This window comes from Anabrus simplex, chromosome 2, assembly GCF_040414725.1.
Source record: "Anabrus simplex isolate iqAnaSimp1 chromosome 2, ASM4041472v1, whole genome shotgun sequence".
Classification (NCBI taxonomy): Eukaryota; Metazoa; Arthropoda; class Insecta; order Orthoptera; family Tettigoniidae; genus Anabrus; species Anabrus simplex.
The window spans coordinates 377,001,707-377,023,061 of NC_090266.1; the positions used below are offsets into that span (position 1 = coordinate 377,001,707).

At 41.9% G+C, this 21,355-nt stretch overlaps 1 protein-coding gene across 1 annotated transcript in view; it reads left to right on the forward strand.

The window, feature by feature from the left end:
* The first annotated feature begins 873 nt into the window (after positions 1–873).
* The window catches only part of LOC136864150 (regucalcin), a 194,704-nt gene continuing 174,222 nt past the window's right edge, over positions 874–21,355 (forward strand). The window contains exon 1 of the mRNA XM_067140793.2: positions 874–993. Coding sequence (XP_066996894.2) covers positions 950–993 — 44 coding nt within the window. The 5' untranslated portion in view covers positions 874–949. The remainder of the gene's footprint in view (positions 994–21,355) is intronic.

Sequence of the window (21,355 nt, forward strand, 5' to 3'; positions counted from 1 at the left end):
TGCAATTAATATGCGGTACAAAGGCACTATAGGGGCTGCCTGGCTCAGGTGGTAAAGGCGTGCACCGTTCGCCCGGAAGGACGCGGGTTCGAATCCCCATCAGGAAATCGTAAAATTTAAGAAACGAGATTTCCACTTCCGGAGGTGCACATGGCTCTGAGGTTCACTCAGCCTACACCAAAAATGGGTGCCAGGTTAATTCCTGGGGGCAAAGGTGGCCGGGCGTAGGGCTAATCACTCTACCCCATTAAGTGCTGAGGTTACGGATAGTGGAAGCCTTTACCTTCCACCCCTCCAAGGGTCTTAATGGCCTGTACGGAGATGACTTTGCTTTGCTTTACAAAGACACTATCTGCGCGATTAGGGTCACCTAGCTATGAGCTTACATTTGGGAGATAGTGAGATAGCAACCCTGAAGATATTTTTTCCATGTTTCACACCAGGCCTCAAGTCGCTTCCTTCTCAGTCCTAGCCCTATCTTATCGCATCGTCGTCATAGGACCCATTTGAGTCGGTGTGACGTAAACCCAATAGCCAAAATTATACCAATACGTCCGATCATCAACTACACGTATGCAGTGTATTAGTGAAATGAATAGACAAGGTAACAACAGTAATGAATATAGAAAACTGAAGATTTTGAGGTCGCTCACAAGTCAACACTAGTACCTACGCAACAACATATCTGTTTCAGAAACATTAGACCTACTGGGAAATACACTAGAAAAAACATGCCAAGGAACACATTAGCAACATCATCATTGTAAACATCAAAAAACAAAAGTTATTAACATTTGCAAACCACCTGGAGGACTTAGGCATACTTCCTAGACCTCACCCGTTTATTAGCTCGTACACCTGTAGCGCCAGAGACAACCACTACATGTGACGTTATTGGCAGCGGCTATAAAAGCTGTCAATCTGAACCACGCAGCACAACGCCAGAGACATGTGGAACGTGTTAGTTGCATTACTGCTCCTGGGAGTCGGCCGGTGAGTCCTTACTAGATTAAATTATCGTTATCTCGCGCTTGGTAGGAGAGCACCTTTACGTGGCTCAGAACACACTGTGAAGGACGGAGCACCCCGTCACATTGGCGTACTATTCTGCTAGTCGATGGAATTACGGTTGTCGTAATTAGAGACTTCCGACAGCTCAGTCTTCGACATGACAGTGCTGTAGAGGATGAAGATGTTGGAATGGTTCCTTGTTTTCTTCTGTTGCTTTTAGGCTCTTGAACTTTCCACCCTTCTCTCTTCATGGTTTTAAGATGGCCGTTCATGGAGTTCTGTGGTTGTCCTAGACCTTTTCCCCTGCATGGTCGTTGACGGGCAGAAACAGATAGTAATATCTGAATTAAGCGGGTGAAATGCCTATTTCTTAATTGAGATTCTTCTTAGAATAGGTGGTCCGGGCGAGTTGGCCGTGCGCGTAGAGGCGCACGGCTGTGAGCTTGCATCCGGGAGATCGTGGGTTCGAGCCCCACTGTCGGCAGCCCTGAAGATGGTTTTCCGTGGTTTCCCATTTTCACACCAGGCAAATGCTGGAGCTGTACCTTAATTAAGGCCACGGCCGCTTCCTTCCAACTCCTAGGCCTTTCCCATCCCATCGTCGCCATAAGACCTATCTGTGTCGGTGCGACGTAAAGCCCATAGCAAAAAAAAAAAAAAAAGAATAGGTGGTATGTAAGAATGGGATTAAATTTTTGTACATTACAATTTGAATCGTCTTTATGGACACCAGGGCGTAGCCAAGGGGGGTTATTGGAGGTTAGAGCCCTCCCCCCCACCAATGGAAACTGTACAAAAATAAAATAAACAGGAACCGACAATAAACAATAAACTAAATAAACATTCAGAGACATAATTGTAGAACCAACAGATCTGTTGTACATATTTTTTAAGAAGCCTCGAAAGTTGGTTTTAGATTGTAAACTGAACATATCATTCGCTGTAAAACTGTTGACCTTGATGGTATTGTTCTTGTTTTTTATTTTAATGTAAAATTGTGTAGTGAATTTCAATCTGAATATCAACATAATTCACTTGTATCAGTGTCCTTATAATGACAAGACTTGCATGCGCGCACCGCACACGCACAAGCAACTTCATTGTGTTCTATCGTTATTTGTAAGTATTAAATCCCCACCCCCATCGGCCGATCCTGGCTACGCTACTGGTGGACGCAGCTCAGAGCTCGAAAGTCCAAGTACTACGTAGGGATATTTATCGGTATAATGTCGCGCTAACACGGATAATTTTCCGACGTTAGCTACAGGGACTCTAGTTTTACGTGAAATCCGAACTACAGGGATTTTGACCTCTCATTTGAAAAATCCCACGTGCATTTTCAGGGATTCGAAGTACGGCCGCCTTGGTGAAAGCCAGTGATAAAGCTACTCCTTGGCTATCACGCAAACGCACCTCCCCACAACCTTCCATGTCTGCCTGTCTGTTAGGTGATCAGCCCAGAGGCTGGTTGGATCCTCAAATAGCACCACCAAAGGTTATGCGGTTATAAGGAAACCCCAAAAACCAATGGCAGCACCAAAATGAGGCATACTAGGCAAGATGAGGAGTTAGGTAGTTTGTCATTGCTTTCCTCACTGGGTCAGAAAGTACTATTGCAGCACGACTGACCCTATGAGCAGCACCTTTCATAACACTCAGATGCACTAGTCATTCTCTGAATGTCATTAGTCAGCACTGCCCATACCCCAGCAACTTCCATATTGTCACAGCCATGGATGTTGACTGGGACTTCGGTGGAAGCTACACTTTACTCTGGCCTGTGCCAAGAGATGGATGCAAAAGTATTGTATCCATCAAGAAATGACAGCAGGCAGTACCTTCCATGTATCGGGTGATTTAAATGTCGTAATCTGTCTTCGTGAAGAGTCAGATGCGAAACTTATTTAAAATTATAAAGCGTTTCGATAGTATCTAACCTCCATGTTATATTTGATTCAGATTCGAATATTTAAACGGAGTATCCTATTCCCAATCGTCTGGGGTCGGCACTTTGTATGGAATTAGCCCGGTTTTACGATCGGATGCCTTTACTGACACCAACCGTATTTAGAGGGATGTATTGAATATCGCGTGTTTCTATGGTGGTTTGTAGTATGATGTGTTGAGTGTAAGTGAAGGTGTATACAGGATGTAACTAAATATGTGGAAAAGCTCCGGGGATTCGATAGAGGACTTTACAACAAGCAAAACATGTCCTGTAAATATGTGGTTTATTTGCTTTCGTTTCCGTGTTACAGGCGTTGTTTGTGGTGTACATAACACAGACCACTTCACTATGCAGGTTGGTCATTTGTGTTGATAAAGTGTAATTTACTACTTACAGTTCTCTACAGAAGGTGCGCAAGTTGGCTACCACGAGCTGTAATGCGCCGCATCATTGACTGTCTCACTCGTTCCCATATTCCAGGCGTCTGTCGTATCTGCTGACACCCTTGCTCTGTTCGCTGACGCAGCATTTCCACGTTATGAATAGGTGTGGCACACACAATGGCCTTCAAATGACCCCATAAGTAGAAATATAACGGACTGAGATCGGGAGAACGAGCAGGCCACCGTGTCGGTCCCTGACGCCTATCCATTTGTTTGGGAATCGCTGATGTAAAATTGCAGCAAGAGCAAAATGAGGCGGTGCTCCATCATGCGTGAACCACATGCGCTGAATTAAATCCAATGGAACGTCTTCCAACAAACCTAGTAAATCATTTTTTAAAAAGGCGCAGTATGACGCTCCTGTCGATGTTCCCGGTAAAATAAGAAGACCAATTAATGTGTCACCTATTATTTCAGCCCAAACATTAATACTGAACTGTTGTTGATGTCTGGTTTGCACAACTTCTCTGGGATTTTCATACGCCGAGACATGCGCATTGTGAAAGTTTTGCACTCCATTTCTGGTAAACTTCGCTTCATCGGTAAACAGAATAGCAGAGAAGAAATGTTGCTCTTGAACACACAGCAGTCGTAACCAATTACGAAATGCTGCTCTGGGTAGAAAGTCAGATACACTAAGACCTTGGACTTTTTGAAGGTGATACGGATAAAGGAGCTGTTCTCGTAGAATCCTCTACACTGTCATATGACTCACATCCACCCTTGCCGCTAATTCTCTGGTGCTGCTCCTGCTATTTTCCTCAATATGGTTGAGAATTCGTTCCTCTGTGTCAGGTGTTCTTGTGCTCCTAGGTCGTCCATTAACAGCAACACGTCTGCTAAACGAGCCTGTTTCACAAAGACGCTCATGTATTCTTTGGAACGTCTTGTTCTTCGGTAAACGTCTATTAGCAAAGTGTTCCGCATACAAACGCCGTGCTTCAGTTGCGTTACACTGAGCCTGTCCATACAGAAGGTGCCATTTCCTGATTCGAGTACCCCATTGTATCACGACTTGTACATGCACGCACATTAATGGTGTCCCGACGTAAACAATCAACACTGCCCCACTCCAGTACTGAAAAAGAGGGAGAGAGTAAGGGGATAGTGTTGAAGGCCACTCTCCAGTACTGAAAAGGAGGGGAAGGGAGTGAACAGGTAGTGCTGAATACACAGTGTGTGTATTCCGGCGTTATACTGTAACATTGTAATACGATGTCTCCTATCCTATCACAGGTGAATCGAGGCCGTATTATTGGCATGTGGGAGGCTCACATGGTCCCCCAAGCAATAGCACAAGCAATACCATGCAGTCTTAAGACAGTTTGGAGATGGATAGAAATATAGCAAGAACGAGGTGAAGAAGGATTGGTAGATCATAGGACACATAACAAGGCTCCTAGAACAACTACTCCGGAACAGGATGCTGGAATCATTCAAACTATGGACAATTCTCCGTTTGCAACTATCGATAATGCGATTGCCGCATTGGAATTGCCAGTAAGCCGGACTACCGTGAGTCGCTGACTCCACGCGGCAGGTATTTACAATCGCCGAGCTGCGAAAAAGGAGCGACTTCTTCCTATCCACAGAGAATTTCGCGTAGGCTTTGCACTACAAGAAAGTGTTACTCCACGACAGGAATGGGAAATTACAATTTGGTTGGATGAAAAGGTATTTTGCTCCGACCCAGGTAAACAGCTGAAGTGCTGGCGTCCAGTTGGAAAGCGTTATGAAGAGCCCTTTGTCCAGGTAACTAATCAGTCGGGTCGCATCACATGTGGCGTATTGGGTGCTGGTCATGGAGAGTTGATAGAGATCACTCCACATATGACTGCTTGTGAATATGTGGACATTTTAGAGGGTGCCGTTCAGATGTATTTTCTTATTGCTCAAGAAGTAAAATGTATCTTCAGTTATTTTTATAAAGAAATGCTTACACAGTTATACACCAATACCTTATTTTAGCATATTAATTTTCTGTTTATAGAATTTATCGTAATTCTATATCCGATGTGGTAAATTATGATGATATAACTTCAGTAAAGTCCAGAACAAAGTTACGAACCAATAAAAGATATTTTCAAATTACTACCCGATATAACGCAGCTACAAAATCTTCCTAACTAGTATAAAATACTTTTCGGTTAAAAACCTCCTTTACCTCTTAATACTGTAATTATCAGAGTAGGTTACTTTTTTAATTTTGTATGTTAAAATGCTATTTGTTCGGGGCGTCGACATATACAGTTCTTTTGCCCCTACTTGCACAATATAAGAACCTGCATGTAATTGGAATTGCGGAAGTGTTGAGTGTTGAATGTGAGGAACGTTAAGGACGATACAAGCACGCAGTCCCCAGGCCGGGGATATTAATCATTTACAATTAAAACCCCTGACCCAGCCGGGAATCGAACCCGGGGCGGCCTGACGCGTTGTCCCCTACACCGCGGGGCCGGACGAGTAGGTAACCTAATGCTGTACTTCAATACATCCGCCACTGTGCCCATTTCGATCACAACGATGTCTTGTAGCGGGCTGTCTACATGCAGTCCATGCAGCAATGCATTAAGCGAGAAGGTGAGTCATTGTGCCTTCGACACTACCGCTTCACTCCCTTGCCCCTTGTTTTGTATTGGGTTGGCCTTCAACACTACCCCTTCACTCTCTCCCCTTCTTTTCAGTACTGGAGTGGGGCAGTGTTGATTGTTTACGTCGGGACACCATTTCTGTGCTTGCATGTACTGTACGTGCACTCAATAAAAACTGACAACACGTATCACTCCACTTTAGCTTATGACTTACACAAATGACCAACCTGCATTGTGAAGTGGCCTGTCTTACAAACAATGCCTGTAACACGGAAACGAAGCAAATAAATCATATGTTTACAGGACATGTTCTACTTGTTGTAAAGTCCTCTATCGAATTCCTGCAGGTACACTTTTCTCAGAAACAATTGAACCTAAAGATGCAATCTCTGTTGTGGGTATCAACAGAACTTGAATCTACATGGGAGGTGAATTTGATAATAAATAAACTCTGATAAACTATGAAATGCGAGGAACATAAAATACCACGCGCTCATTCTCCTTTTCTGTGCGACTATACATTTTGAACCACACACCCCTGCCACTCTTTATTTTCTGAGGGGACTCGAACCTGTCCAGTGACGTAGTTTTGTCTGCTCACACATACTTCGCCTCTCTTTCTATGCAGACTACGGATATTCTGGGATATACGATTCCTTTTGGAATATTAACACTTCCTATATAACATTGTCATATTCATAGTGCAAAAATATCCATAGGTGTTTGCATATGTTAGTGAATTGCAATAAAATGTATCATGTCATTAATGATATGTGTTTGGTATTCCTTCGGTTATTATAGATTTTAAGACTGGCCATTGTGCAATAATATTGTCCTGCAAAAGGTTCTTTCAACGTTCCAGTAAATCTACCTACGCGGGTATCTTATATTAAAAATAAAGGATAACTCGCGCCACGTATAAATACCGTTTCCCAGCCAAATGGCGTGCAGATATGAGGAGTACCCCGTGGTCAACATGGCGGTGATATCCTCAATCGTATTATTTGCCATTCATTGATCGGGTCAGTTGGCTCACATTTCAGACAGCTCCTTTGTTGGTCTCACTAGGCTAATTGAACTCCGTTCCAGATATACCTATACTGGCCGGGAATCGAACCCGGGGCTCCAGGTAAGAGGCAACCCTGCTACACTTACACCACGGAACTGACATAACTCACATTTAAGCTCTCTGAAGTGCCAGCTTATTACTGCGAGATTCGATCCCTGAACTTTGAGAGCCGGCCTGAGTGGCTCAGATGGTTGAGGCGCTGCCCTTCTGACCCTAACTTGGCAGGTTCGATCCTGGTTCAGTCCGATGATATTTGAAGGTGCCCAAATACGTCAGCTTCGTGTCGGTAGATTTACTGCCACGTAAAACAACTCCTGCGGGACTAAATTCCGGCACCTCGGCGTCTCCGAAAACCGTAAAAATAGTTAGCGGGACGTAAAGCCAATAACATTAATTCAACCTTGAGAAGAGAAGGCGAGCGTCTCATCCAAATATTCTAAAAGGCCGGTCACTGTATACGTATTGATGGAAGTAAATAACAAAACAATGACGTGTGGCCTCTGGGAAGACCTGGTGCAGGTCTTTCGAGTTGACACCCGATAGGCGACCCTGCGCCTCTGTGAGGATAGGGCCCTAACTATGATGAATTCTAATGTTGAAGGCTACAGAAACACCCATCGCCTGAGCCAGAGCAATTAATCAACTACGGATAAAATCACCAACTGGTCCAGGAATCGAACCCTGGAACTAAAAGCCAGTATGCTAACCATTAGTCATGGGGCCGGACAAAATAATCTGATGCCCTCGTCCCGAGGTCGTTCACTTCCTTTCAGGCACACCCCCAATGGAGGCGAGCTGCATATTGCCTACCATTTTTAATTACATTCTAGTCCTCCTGCCATGCTTAAATCGCTGCCATCATCGGTGACCCGGGTTCGATTCCTTGCACTGCCAGGGATTCGTACTAGAAACACAACCAAGACATTTCACATTCACCCATAAAGACCCAAACTTAAAAGCCTTGTTAAATATGAGATTTTTTATTTACAATACCATTTACTTCCACCGTCTGGCTCGGTAGTAACGGTTACGACTGTTGCCTAAATAGATTTTACATCGAGAAAAGTTATTTTAATGCCACAACGTACTAGTAGCACATATGAAATATATGAGTATTTTCTTATCTTGGTTTTCCAGATTTCGTATTTGACGTTCATACATTAGTAAAAACCCACGATTGTTTTTCGCGAGAACGCTATGTAATTCCTGTTTCATCTATTCCACAATTGTTCCAGGACTGACTGATTAACCCAAGCTAAGAGCTTTCATCCTCAATCCGGGAGAATACTGGAATCCCTACTCTCAGCTTTTTTCGGGGGGTGGGGGCGAAGCCCGCTCCCCCCACGTGGCAATCGACTCAGTCTACATTGCCTCCGACATGCTATTATTTCTAAGGAGAAAAGTGATAGCAGGGAGGAGTGGGAAGTGATACAAGGAGTATCTGCCTGTTTCTATGCCAAGGCCAGAGTTTGTGTTAGGTATGTGGTGTTAAGGCGTAGTATTAAGGGTCAGGGAAAACCACATAGGCAGAAAAAGAAAAAAGCCTACATGTAAAACCTGACAAATGTTGATAGCACATGCAAGGATGTGGTATCTGGATAGGTCCGGGTGTTTGTGTTAGTAGAGAAAAGGTATCATGCACCAGCCATGATCCATATTCTCGCCAGTCTAGTTATCAAGGGATCAGTCCGTCTGGGCACTGCCGTGACTAGTGCGCGCCTTGCCGGTTGCGGAGCCATGCGTCGATAGCCACTAGGGCCCGCCGCACAGTGCCGCCTCCTTGGGGTCTCTCGTACCCAGTCTCCGATCCCGGAGAATGAGGCCAAGCCCGCCTGGGCGGGGGCCTCCTGGATGGGGGTGGGTCATGACGGTGGGCCTCCTTCCTCTCTGCCCGCCCCATGGCCCGGTAAATAGGGCAACTGCGATGGGAGGCCGGGCGGCCCCCCGCGCAGTTGGGGCACACTGGCGCCTCTTTAAGTGCTGCGCAGGTCGTGTAGTGGTGATCACCTCCACAATGGTTGCACCTCACTAAGAGCCCACACCTATCCCGCCGGTTGCCCGACCTCAGGCAGCGGAAACACTGCAAGAGCTGCCGAGGGGGACGTTTCGGTCTCACCTGATTGCCGCTACCCGCTGAGGTCCTCTCCTGATTGGTTCCTCGGTCGACTGCTGTCCTGGGAGCAGTTCTGGGCTGCGGCTGGGTGGCTCTCTCCTGGTGGGCCGGCGACGTCTTCTTTTTTTGGTGCAGGGGCGGTGCCTGCTTCCTGGCTGGGGCGGTCTCTTCTCGGCTGGGGAAGAGACGTCGTCCAGGTGGCCCTCCTCCCGGCCTGGCGACTCTGTTGTCCCCACCATCCCTACACCTCATACACCACACATAACACTGTCCTCCGTCACAATAACACGCAGTAACCTACGCATGGCAGATGCCGCCCACCCTCATCGGAGGGTCTGCCTTAGGGCTGCACTCTACTAGAAATAGCCACACGAAGTTATTATACTGGTATCGTAAAACGTCCATTAACTTCTCATCACTCAAAATTCTTTTACAGCATAACTCGTTACAAAACAAATGATCTTGTGGTTAATTGTCCTTTTTTCACACGCAGGCAAAATTATTACAAGATTATCGTCACACTGAAATAAAATCAGAAATAAAAAATTAAACCCTCAATAAATATAGTTCGAATGTGACATCAAAATAAAAGAAAGATCTCTACACTAATGAATTCATTAACCAAAAATAAATTAAGCTTTACCTCCACAATCGAGAATGAAATTTACAGTCACAGCTGCCTAATTAAATATTAATTAGCTTTGCAACAGATCATTTATTTAACTTTGTTCGATATTAATTAATTTTAAATGATTATGCTTCACTTCGCTTAATCATTCAACTTGTACTTGCATAATTACTCTTTGATTACGTCTGAGTCATTTTAACCACATGTAACTTAGAATATTATTTACAACATTATCACGTCCTTAAAATTCTTAATTTTAATTCAAAACATTTTCTGAGCTTATTAGAACTTTAACAATTCACAAATTCTACCTTAAGATTTAAAGGCCAGCTTACAAGTTTGACAATAATTGTGACATTGGCCAATTCTATCGACACTTATAGATTTTAAACCGTTGTCACCGATTAATTATCGTTAACATCACGTGTTGTCTATTTTATGAGCATTGTTTATCATGTTTATATCTTACATCTAGTTATTATTCTCTTGTTATCTTGTTAGTTTACCTTACTTCCGAGAATATATTGCAATCTTTGAAAAGTTATTCCTATCATTAAATTATCATGTAAATAATCCTGATAGTGAATTAACACCAGAAGTATTATTTCCACAACACAAAGATGAATATAACTTTCAAATCTGAAATGACTCTCCTCCGTGACCGAGCATGGCAAAATCAAAATATGCAAAGAGATAAATTCCACATGGTAAGATAATCTTATCAAACATCACATAATAACTCAGACACAACCATACTCACAAACACACGAACTACACGATATTTACAACATTGTTTACATTTTCCTAAGACTTATTGATTTTAATCAGTGATTATTAAGACACTGTCGTCGGTGATTAATTATATTGATGACCTTAAGTTAACCAACACACCTTAAATGCGTCATATAATATCAAGTTCGTGACTGAATAATACAAGAATAATTAGTAGCACTGTCATTTGAAAGCAACGTCGTCTTCATCAGCCGTAAAATTGAGTTGGTGAACTATATCTCACAGTAAACATCACTACATGGCAAACAGAAACCATCTAAAGGAGGGTTGAGTGTGCCTTGTGCTTTCGAATTATTATTATATCCCTAACTAGGAAGATACCCGTGCTTCGCTACGGTGGTAAATTTAAAGTTATTTTTCAAAATGTTACATTTTGGAGAGTCTACTGTCGACTGAGCCCGTAAAATACACACTCAGTTCGTACGTCAGACAGTTTTGGGAGAATGATTATTAATTTCATTATCTAATACGCATTTGAACCCTGTACATAAGAACTGGAATATTTTAAAACCCTATCTTATCTAACATCCAGGATGTAAAAGCGATCAACCTGTGAAATTTAGATGTACGTCGAGCAGTAATGGAGGAATGGATGTTTTTTAAGGCGGTGAATGTTTTCTTATCATCTAGGCCATAGAAGACCACCCTTCATGTAAAATGTTAAGATCGTGCCTGAAACTGTTTCGGAAGAATGGATATTGTGTTTTTTAAGAGTCAACCACCATCTAAACCCTTTACGGGAGAAATATTTTGAAGCATATGATATTTTCATCTAGGACATAAACGAAGAACCTTATCGTAAAATTACAAATGTTTACGTCAAATGATTTTGGAGGCTTAATAATTTCGTTTTGCGGAGATAACCCCATTGAACACCTCAGAGGTGGGATGTTTAAAAATATTTCCTAATACACACCTACGATTTAAAATATATACCGCTATTTGGAATGTTGTCTTCGTACATTAAACTGTTTCGGAGGAAGGAATATAGACCTATGTGTTTTCGGATCTTAGCCCCCATTTAACTCTCTGAGGGGTTACATTTGTTTCAAACTTTCTGTTATTTAACACCTAGGATACGATTTGAAATTTTCACTTCGTAATTCAAACGTTTTCATAGAAGTGAATATTTTTGTCATCATTCCTCATCCCCGAGTCAAAACCCCTTAGGGGTGTATTGTTTGAAGGCCACTTCTTATTTAAAATCTAAGACATAGAATTTAGTGTGTATGGAGCGCAGCATCGATCTCTGATAAAAATCGAGATGAACCTACCTTTATTATTTATGCTCTATTATATGTATTAAGCTTGTGGGAAGTGATCAGCAATTTGAGAGGTTTAAATCTTTAAATATTAGACATTCAACGTTCCCAGAATTCGTAGGTACCACTAATGGTATACAGACTCAAAAATGTTCCTTCAGTTGTGTATCAAGTTCAAGATTATTTCAGTCAAACCCCTGCGTTGTACAAATAACATTTTTCTTGGTAATAAAGAAAAGGACTCGGAAATTCAGTCGTGTACCTTGCTGTTGTGCAATCTTAGTTTTACAACTTCAACAACTTCTACATAATCCCAATCCTTATACGTGAAGTATTTTGAATTATATCATATTTGACAGCTACAACATCCAAAGTTCTTGTAAAATTTTGAATTTCATATGTCAAACGGTTTCGAGGAATTGATAATTTTGTCATATGTCGTCACCCTCCAGTCAAAACCACTCAGAGGTGTATAGTTTTAAGACATTTTATTACTTAAAATCTAAAACATACAGCAACCATCATGTAAAATTTTAACTTCGTATGACAGACGATTTCAGAGAAATGAATGTGTCATCAGGCCCCAAACTCCAGTCAAAACCCTTTAGGAATATATTGATTCAAGAAATGTCAACGCCGTAAGTAAGTCAAATAGTTTCAAAGATGCGAATATTTATTTTTTCAAGCCTTTCCCTCCCTCTCAAAACACCTTAGAGGTATATTATTTTAAGCCCACGTTGTATTTAAATCTCTAAGACATATAGGACAATTTCAAGCTCTTATGTGAAATGGTTTGAAAGTAATGAACATTTATGTCGTCAGCTACACCCCACTCCCAGTCAAGCACCCTTAGCAGTAGGCTATATTGAGTTAAGACCACTTCTTATTTAAAATTTATTACATATAGGAGCAAACATCATGTGAAATTTCAACCTCTTATGTCAGTTGATTTCAGAGATACGAATATTTGTATTTTTAGGCCTCGCCCTCACGGTGAAAACCCATTAGGGGTGTATTATTTTAAGACCACTTTTTGTTTATAATCCAAGACATATAGGAGCAACTGTCATGTTAAATTTCAAACTCGTATGCCAAATGGTTTGAGAGAAATGAATATTTATGTCGTCAAGACCTCACACACTAGTCACCCCCCACCCCCAGGGGTGAATTGTTTAAAAACACTTCTTGTTAATATTTCAAGCCCATACGTCAAACGGTTGGAGATAAATTAACATTTATTTTGTAAGCCCCCACCGCCAGTCAAAACTCTTAGGGGTATATTATTTTAAGACCATGTTTTATTGAAAATCTAAGACATTCAGGAGGAATCGTCATATTAAATTTCAACCTCGTGTGTCAAATTGTTTCGGAGAAAGGAATATATTTGTTTACGGGTATTAACCCCCATTTCACCTTTAAGGGTTGAATTGTTTTTCTAAATTTGTCTTATTTTACATCTAGTATGTAAGGAAGCAATTATTGAGCGCATTTTCAACTTTGTCTGTCCAACCGTTTCTGAGGAATATTTTGATTTTTACGGCTTTACTCCCATTTAATCCCCTTGGGGGTGGAATTTTTTGAAACCCTTCCTTGGTGGGTGCCTATTGCCCTTTATATAGATATATACCAATTTTCGCATCTGGAACGTCTTCAGAGATATTTGTATCCTCATATAAAGAATTCACAACTTTTTCTTCACTTCTTTACAACCCTCCCTCTCCCCGCCCCAAGTGGATTTTCAGAGAGAAAAATACGTGTTTCTTTAAAGGAGATTGCAAATACCCATTTTCATGGCTGTAACATCTTCAGTTTTAGAGATATAAGTATCCTCATAAAATATAATTCAATCTATTTCGCACCTCCCCTCCCTTAGGCCCCTTAAGTGGATTTTCCGAAAACAAAAATATACATGTTTCTTGATTTTTAAAGGAGATTCCAAATACCAATTTTCATTTCTGTAATATCTTCAGTTTGTGATATACCGTATATGGTACCTTGGGTTGAATTATTTCAATTTTCGTAGGGATCTCTAAGTGTTTTGAAACTAACTACAGCCCATGTTATACTCACTGGTAATGCAGCTTTCTATAGATGAAAGATTTTTTAAAAACCGGTTCAGTAGTTTTTGAGTTTATCCATTACAAGCAAATAAACAAACAAGCAAATCGTTTTCTCTTTATAATGTTAGTACAGATGAAGATTTAAAAAGTTAATTTTAAACATGTCCGCCTCTGTGGTGTAGTGGTTAGCGTGGTTAGCTGCCACCCCCGGGGCCCGGGTTCGATTCCCGGCTCTGCCACGAAATTTGAAAAGTGGTACGAGTGCTGGAACGGGGTCCACTCAGCCTATGGAGGTCAACTGAGTAGATGTGGGTTCGATTCCCACCTCAGCCATCCTCTAAGTGGTTTTCCGTGGTTTCCCACTTCTCCTCCAGGCGAATGCCGGGATGGTACCTAACTTAAGACCACGGCCGCTTCCTTCCCTCGTCCTTGCCTATCCCTTCCAATCTTCCCATCCCTCCACAAGGCCCCTGTTCAGCATAGCAGGTGAGGCCGCCTGGGCGAGGTACTGGTCATTCTCCCCAGTTGTATCCCCCGACCAAGAGTCTGAAGCTCCAGGACACTGCCCTTGAGGCGGTAGAAGTGGGATCCCTCGCTGAGTCCGAGGGAAAAACCGACCCTGGAGGGTAAACAGATGATGATGATTATGATGATGATGATGATGATGATGATGATGATGATGATGATGATGAATTTTAAACATATTACAATATTACAATATAAATAATCATGTCACATTAGATTGTGGTACAAAAGTCAATGAATGTGCAAAGCACAGTCTGTTACAAGGTATTTGTGTATTCTGAGGAATCTGGTTCTATCGGCGATCGGATAGTATATACTTGCTCACTGAAAATGATCGCTCGACTTCGCAGGAGATCACTGGCGCACACTTAAGTAAATGGATGTGTCTGGGAGCGATGTCTTTGGAGGTCCTCGCAACTCTCCGTTGAGGATCTGTCTAACAGTAAAACAAACTATTATAACCAGGATTTCTCTCAATAACTGACTGACATTTTTTTCATGACTTTTTCATCTACTGACCCGCGAACGGCATTACATTTATTTTTCACGTCACAGGAGATGTCCACATCGATTCAATAAGCGACAGTCCACAATTATTTTTTTTTTTGCTAGTGGCTTTACGTCACACCGACACAGGTAGGTTTTATGGCGACGATGGGATAGGAAAGGCCTAGGAGTTTGAAGGATACGGCCGTGGCCTTAATTAAGGTACAGCCCCAGAATTTGCCTGGTGTGAAAATGGGAAACCAAAGAAAACCATCTTCAGGGCTGCCGACAGTGGGATTCGAACCCACTATCTCCCGGATGCAAGCTCACAGCCGAGCGCTCCTAACCGCACGGCCAACTCGACCGGTAGTCCACAATTTTCCGACTTCTCCATGCTTATAGAAATCCAGCCGAATTTATATTTGATGTACGCAACATCACACGCAATTTTAGGATTCTGCAAGTTTTTTTGTGTATCCCTCACCGATACGGTTGACACAGGAGGTAAAGTCAACAACAGTCTTAAAATATTGAAGTTGCTCATTGTAGAAATTAACTGCCTTATGCAAGCGCCTCATCCTGTTAATGTGGGCTGTGGAAGAAATATGTCGCTTGTGGTAGTTGTTCCTGGTAAGCTTGCACATGTAAGAGCGCCTTCACAAATCCCATCTTGGTTGAAGAAAGAAGTTCATTGACTTGAGGGAAATGACTTCGATCCTTTTCTGCAACTCGGTAAATAGCATGGACCAAACACGTGAAATGGATGAGGTGGAAATAGAGTACTTTAAGTGCAGTTGCAGCCTTCAACATATACCGTCTTACTAATAAACGGTGTATAACTTATATACAAGGTTTATACGCCGTTTATGTGAAATTCGTTACTAATAAACCGTGCATAAGCCTCCTGTGTATACATCTGTTATAGTTATTCATTGGATTGCTTATACAGACCAGGCCCCTTGTATAAGTGTTGTATAGCAGCGAGTAGCGGAAAAAAAAACGAGTGAGCAGTTTATTTTCGTGGTATTTATTGTCTACAGTAATATAATCGTGGTGAAATCTTCGACTTACCCATTTAACATTGAAAGAATGGACGATAACGTTGATGATCTTCACGATATTTTTAACATAGAAGACATAAACCGTTCAGAGGTTATGGACGCTAGACATCTTCATAAAGTAAAACACTTTAAAGAGACGGAATGGCAATGAATAACTATAAAGTAAATTATGATTGGGCGTATTTTTGTGTAATAATGTGTTACTGCTTAATAGACTTTTGATATTGCGAGTTTATTATACATTATCTGCCCCTACAAAGATCTTCCTCAAATTTGAGTACCTATAAAATGGGACATATTCCTCGAGATAAAAAATGGCATAACTTGAAAACCATACGTAACATGATTTCCATACTTTGTAGTTGAATACCCAGAAATATGATGTATAAATGCCTAATAGAAACTTTTTTGATCAAATCTTTCTTTTAAGCTACAAAACTGTTTTTCCTTTCTCCTAAAAAGTAAGGATTTTGGAATGTGTAACCTTTTCAACTCGCCGATTCATTACAATTGCTTACGTTTTCCGTACTACCCCGGTTAGGAGCTTTTGATCTTAGCTTTTCCATTTCTTTTTTGGTGTTCATGACACAAGCAAGCTGAAGAAATGTTGATATCAATATAAGTCAATTTCCAGCTGTCTCATGGAATGGCAATGTATAGTAATACAATGCGTATACCTCGTTTATTAGTAAGAAAAATGTAAAACGCTTATACAGGGTTTATTCACTGTTTAACTAAACAAGAGTTAAACAACTGTATAAGGACTTTTTATTAGTAAGATGGATAGTATGCAAAGTGAACGTACATTCAAACACCTCCTCGCCACAATACTTTTAGTACGTCATTAACGAATCGGGCAATTGTTGCGTGATCTGTGCGTCCTGCCGAGTAACGGGCTACGCTCTTTGGGTCACATAGCCATCAGCTTGCATTCGGAAGATAATGGGTTCGAATCCCACTGTCGGCAGCTTTGCAGAGTTTTCCCGTGGTTTCCCATTTTCACACCAAGCAAATTCTGGGGCTGTACCTCAATTAAGGCCACGGTAGCTTCCTTCTCACTCCTAGCCCTTTCATATCCCATCGTCGCCATAAGGCCTGTATATGTCGGTGCGACGTTAAGCACATTGTAATATTTTGTTGCTAGTGGTTTTACGTCGCACCGACACAGATAGGTCTTATGGCGATGATGGGATAGGAAAGGGCTAGGAGTTTGAAGGAAGCGGCCGTGGCCTTAATTTAGGTACGGTCCAAGCATTTGCCTGGTGTGAAAATGGGAAACCACGGAAAAGCACCTTTAGGACTGCCGACAGTGGGATTCGAACCCACTATCTCCCGGTTGCAAGCTCACAGCTGCGCGCTCCTAACCGCATGGCTAACTCGCCGGTAAATTGTAAAATAATAATAATAATAATAATAATAATAATAATAATAATAATAATAATAATAATAAAAATAATCTCTGCGTTATAGTACTCTCTTGGCAATGATATGCTGTTTCTATGCGTTGTCTGAACTCAGCCTTCCTCCAATCAAGAATATATCGGCCCAAAATGCCGGTGGTTTCATCCACAGAAATCCAGGCGTAAGAAGAGCACATTGCCGTTCTAATGAACTCTACAGTACTATCTTAGCAGGCATCAAGATACCCCTTGAGAAGTGTAGATTCGTCAGGAACCTGGCGACAATACTACATCTCGAGAAAAGAGCTGTGTTTTCATCACTGGGACTTTGTTCCATGGTATGTTTGCTGCGATCATGAATTCACACATGTCTTTATGAAGCTCACTTCAAGAAGCATCTTTTTGCGTTTGTGTTAATGAAGTCTGATTTTACTTTACGGACTAGGCAAAAGAGTGACTGAACGGATGGCCGTATTTCTAGAAAATAGATCTCAGGGAATTAGAGTTCTGAAAATTTTATCTGACCCTATAATAATTAAGAGGGGAATTCCTCAAGGCAGTGTTATTGGACCTTTATGCCTTCTTATATATATATGAATTATATAAGTATAGAAGTGGAATCAAATATAAGGCTTTTTGAGGATAATGTTATTCTGTATAGTGTAATAAATAAGTTACAAGATTGTGAGCAACTGCAAAATGACCTCGATAATGTTGTGAGATGGACAGTAGGCAATGGTATGATGATCAACGGGGTTAAAAGTCAGGTTGTGAGTTTCACAAATAGGAGAAGTCATCTCAGTTTTAATTACTGCGTTGATAGGGTGAACGTTCCTTTTGGGGATCATTGTAAATACCTAGGTGTTAATATAAAGAAATATCTTCATTGAAAATGAAATAGCGTATGGCTTTTAGTGGCGGGAGTGTCCGAGGACATGTTCGGCTCGCCAGGGGCAGGTCTTTTGATTTGACTCCCGTAGGCGACCTGCACGTCGTGATGAGGATGAAATGATGATGAAGACGACACATACACCCAGCTCCCGTGCCAGCGAAATTAACCAATGATGGTTAAAATTCCCGACCCTGCCGGTAATCGAACCCGGGACCCCTGTGACCAAAAGCCAGCACGCTAACCATTTAGCCATGGAGCCGGACAAGATCTTCATTGGGGTAATCACATAAATGGGATTGTAAATAATGCGTACAGATCTCTGCACATGGTTATTAGAATATTTAGGGGCTGTACTAAGGATGTAAAGGAGAGGACATATAACTCTCTGGTAAGACCCCAACTAGAGTATGGGACCCTCACCAGGATTATTTCATTCATGAACTGGAAAAAGCCCAAAGAAAAGGAGCTCGATTTGCTCTGGGTGATTTCCGACAAGAGACCGGCTCCATGGCTAAATGGCTAGCGTGCTGGCCTTTGGTCACAGGGGCCCCGGGTTCGATTCCCGTCAGGGTCGGGAATTTTAACTACCATTGGTTAATTTTTCTGGCACGGGGACTGGGTGTATGTGTCGTCTTCATTATCATTTCATCCTCATCATGACGCGCAGGTCAAGAGGACTAATAGGGGAAAATATTCGTTTATAGAAAGGGGAGTTAGGGATTGGAATGTACTTACCAATTTCCAATTTATTTGCGATCATTTAAGGGAGTCAGATCAAAAGACCTGCACCTGGCGAGTCGAACATGTCCTCGGACACTACCGGCACTAAAAGCCATACGCCATTTCATTTCCGACAAAAGAGTAGCGTTACAAAAATGTTGCAAAGTTTTGGCTGGGAAGACTTGGGAGAAAAGAGACGAGCTGCTCGACTAAGTGGTTATGTTCCGAGCTGTCATTGGAGAGATGGCGTGGAATGACATTAGTAGACGAATAAGTTTGAGCGGTGTCTTTGAAAGTAGGAAAGATCACAATATGAAGATAAAGCTGGAATTCAAGAGGACAAACAGGGGCAAATACTCGTTTATAGAAAGGGGAGTTAGGGATTGGAATTTACTGACCAATTTCCAATTTATTTACGGTCATTTAAGAAAAGGCTAGTAAAACAACAGACAGGGAATCTACCACCTGAGCGACTGCCCTTAATGCAGATCAGTATTGATTGATTGATTGATTGATTGATTGATTGATTGATTGATTGATTGATTGAACGCAACTGTTTCTTTTTGTTGTGTAGCGTACGTTGTGTGTGCTATTCTAATTGAGATTCCAATGTACAGCCTACGTTTCTGTTACACACTCGACACAACACCCGTTTTCCATCGGTAGTGAAGGCATCGTCCATAATTATCCAGAAGTAGAGGGGGATTCGATTCTCACCTCAGCCATCCTCGAATTAGTTTTCCGTGGTTTCCCGCTTTTTCTCCAGGCAAATGCCGGGATGGAAGGCCTAACTAACTGAAGGCCACGGCCGCTTCATTTCCACTTCCTTGTCTACCCCTTCCCATCTTCCCATCCCTCCGCGAGGGCCCTGTTCAGCATAGCAGGTGAGGCCGCCTGGGCGAGATACTGATCCTCCTTCCCAGTTGTATTCCCACGACCCAAAGTCTCACGCTCCGGGACGTCCTTGAGGCGGTAGATGTGGGATCCGTCGCTGAGTCCGAGGGAAAAACAAACCCTGGAATGTAAACGGATCAAGAAAGAAAGAAATGATAATGATAATAATAATAATAATAATAATAATAATAATAATAATAATAATAATAATAATGCCATTAGTTTTACGTCCCACTAACTACTATCTCGGTTTTCGGAGATACTGAGGTGCCGGAATTTTGTCGCATTGGAGTTTTCTTTTACTTTGCGGTACGTCTAACAACATGAGGCTGAAGTATATGAAATACTATTGGACTGACCCGGGTTTGAATCTGATTACTTGAGCTGAGAAGGCCAGCGCTGTACTCTCTGATATACTCAGTCCAGTTTCTTATATGTACGTATGTATGTATTTATGTATGCAGTTTGTTTGTTTCTTTTCTTTTTGTTAAGTCACCATCAGGCAAAGACTGACTGGATCCTCAGAAGGCACCATAGATCGTGCACCACTTCAGATCAGTGTCGCTTCACAAGAATTGCTTGCAATCGACGTGTAACTCTAGTGAGGTATTTTGCCTTAGCTGTCGCCCTGATCTAGTAAGTTCTAGTGTAGTACCACTGACAAGGTGAGTGTATATGGGTAACACCTTCCACTGCCTGTATAATCACAGACCGTGCCCTGAATGCTATTACACAGAATACAAATTCAGGCCATACAAAACACTGAAATATCAGCGAAAGTCCTATTTTGTTCTTAGGTCTAATGCTATTGTTGTTTTGCGTCTCATGAACTACTTTTACCTATTTCAGAGATGCCGAGGTGCTGGAAATTTTGTCCCATAGGAGATTTTATAAATGTTTGTAAATCTACAAACACAATACTATGGGACTAAATCGTGAATAAACCCGCCAACTTAGGGTCAGAAAACCAGCACTCTATTTTTTGAACTATAGAGCCCGGAATTTTCCTCTTCCTGTGTTAACGAGCAATGCTAAACTACGACATTCATGAAGAGATGGTAAAAGTCCGAATATAAATGGTACTTTTTTTTTTTTATTACCGAGCTCGATAGCTGCAGTCGCTTAAGTGCGGCCAGTATCCAGTATTCGGGAGATAGTAGGTTCGAACCCCACTGTCGGCAGCCCTGAAAATGGTTTTCCGTGGTTTCCCATTTTCACACCAGGCAAATGCTGGGGCTGTACCTTAATTAAGGCCACGGCCGCTTCCTTCCCACTCCTAGCCCTTCCCTGTCCCATCGTCGCCATAAGACCTATCTGTGTCGGTGCGACGTAAAGCAACTAGCAAAAAAAAAAAAACTTTTTTATTACTACTAATGGCGTTCGGCCTCGGAAGACCATGCGGCCATAAATGGTACTTGGTGTGAAGTGTCTGTTGTTTCGAAAGGAATGGCGAAAGGTAG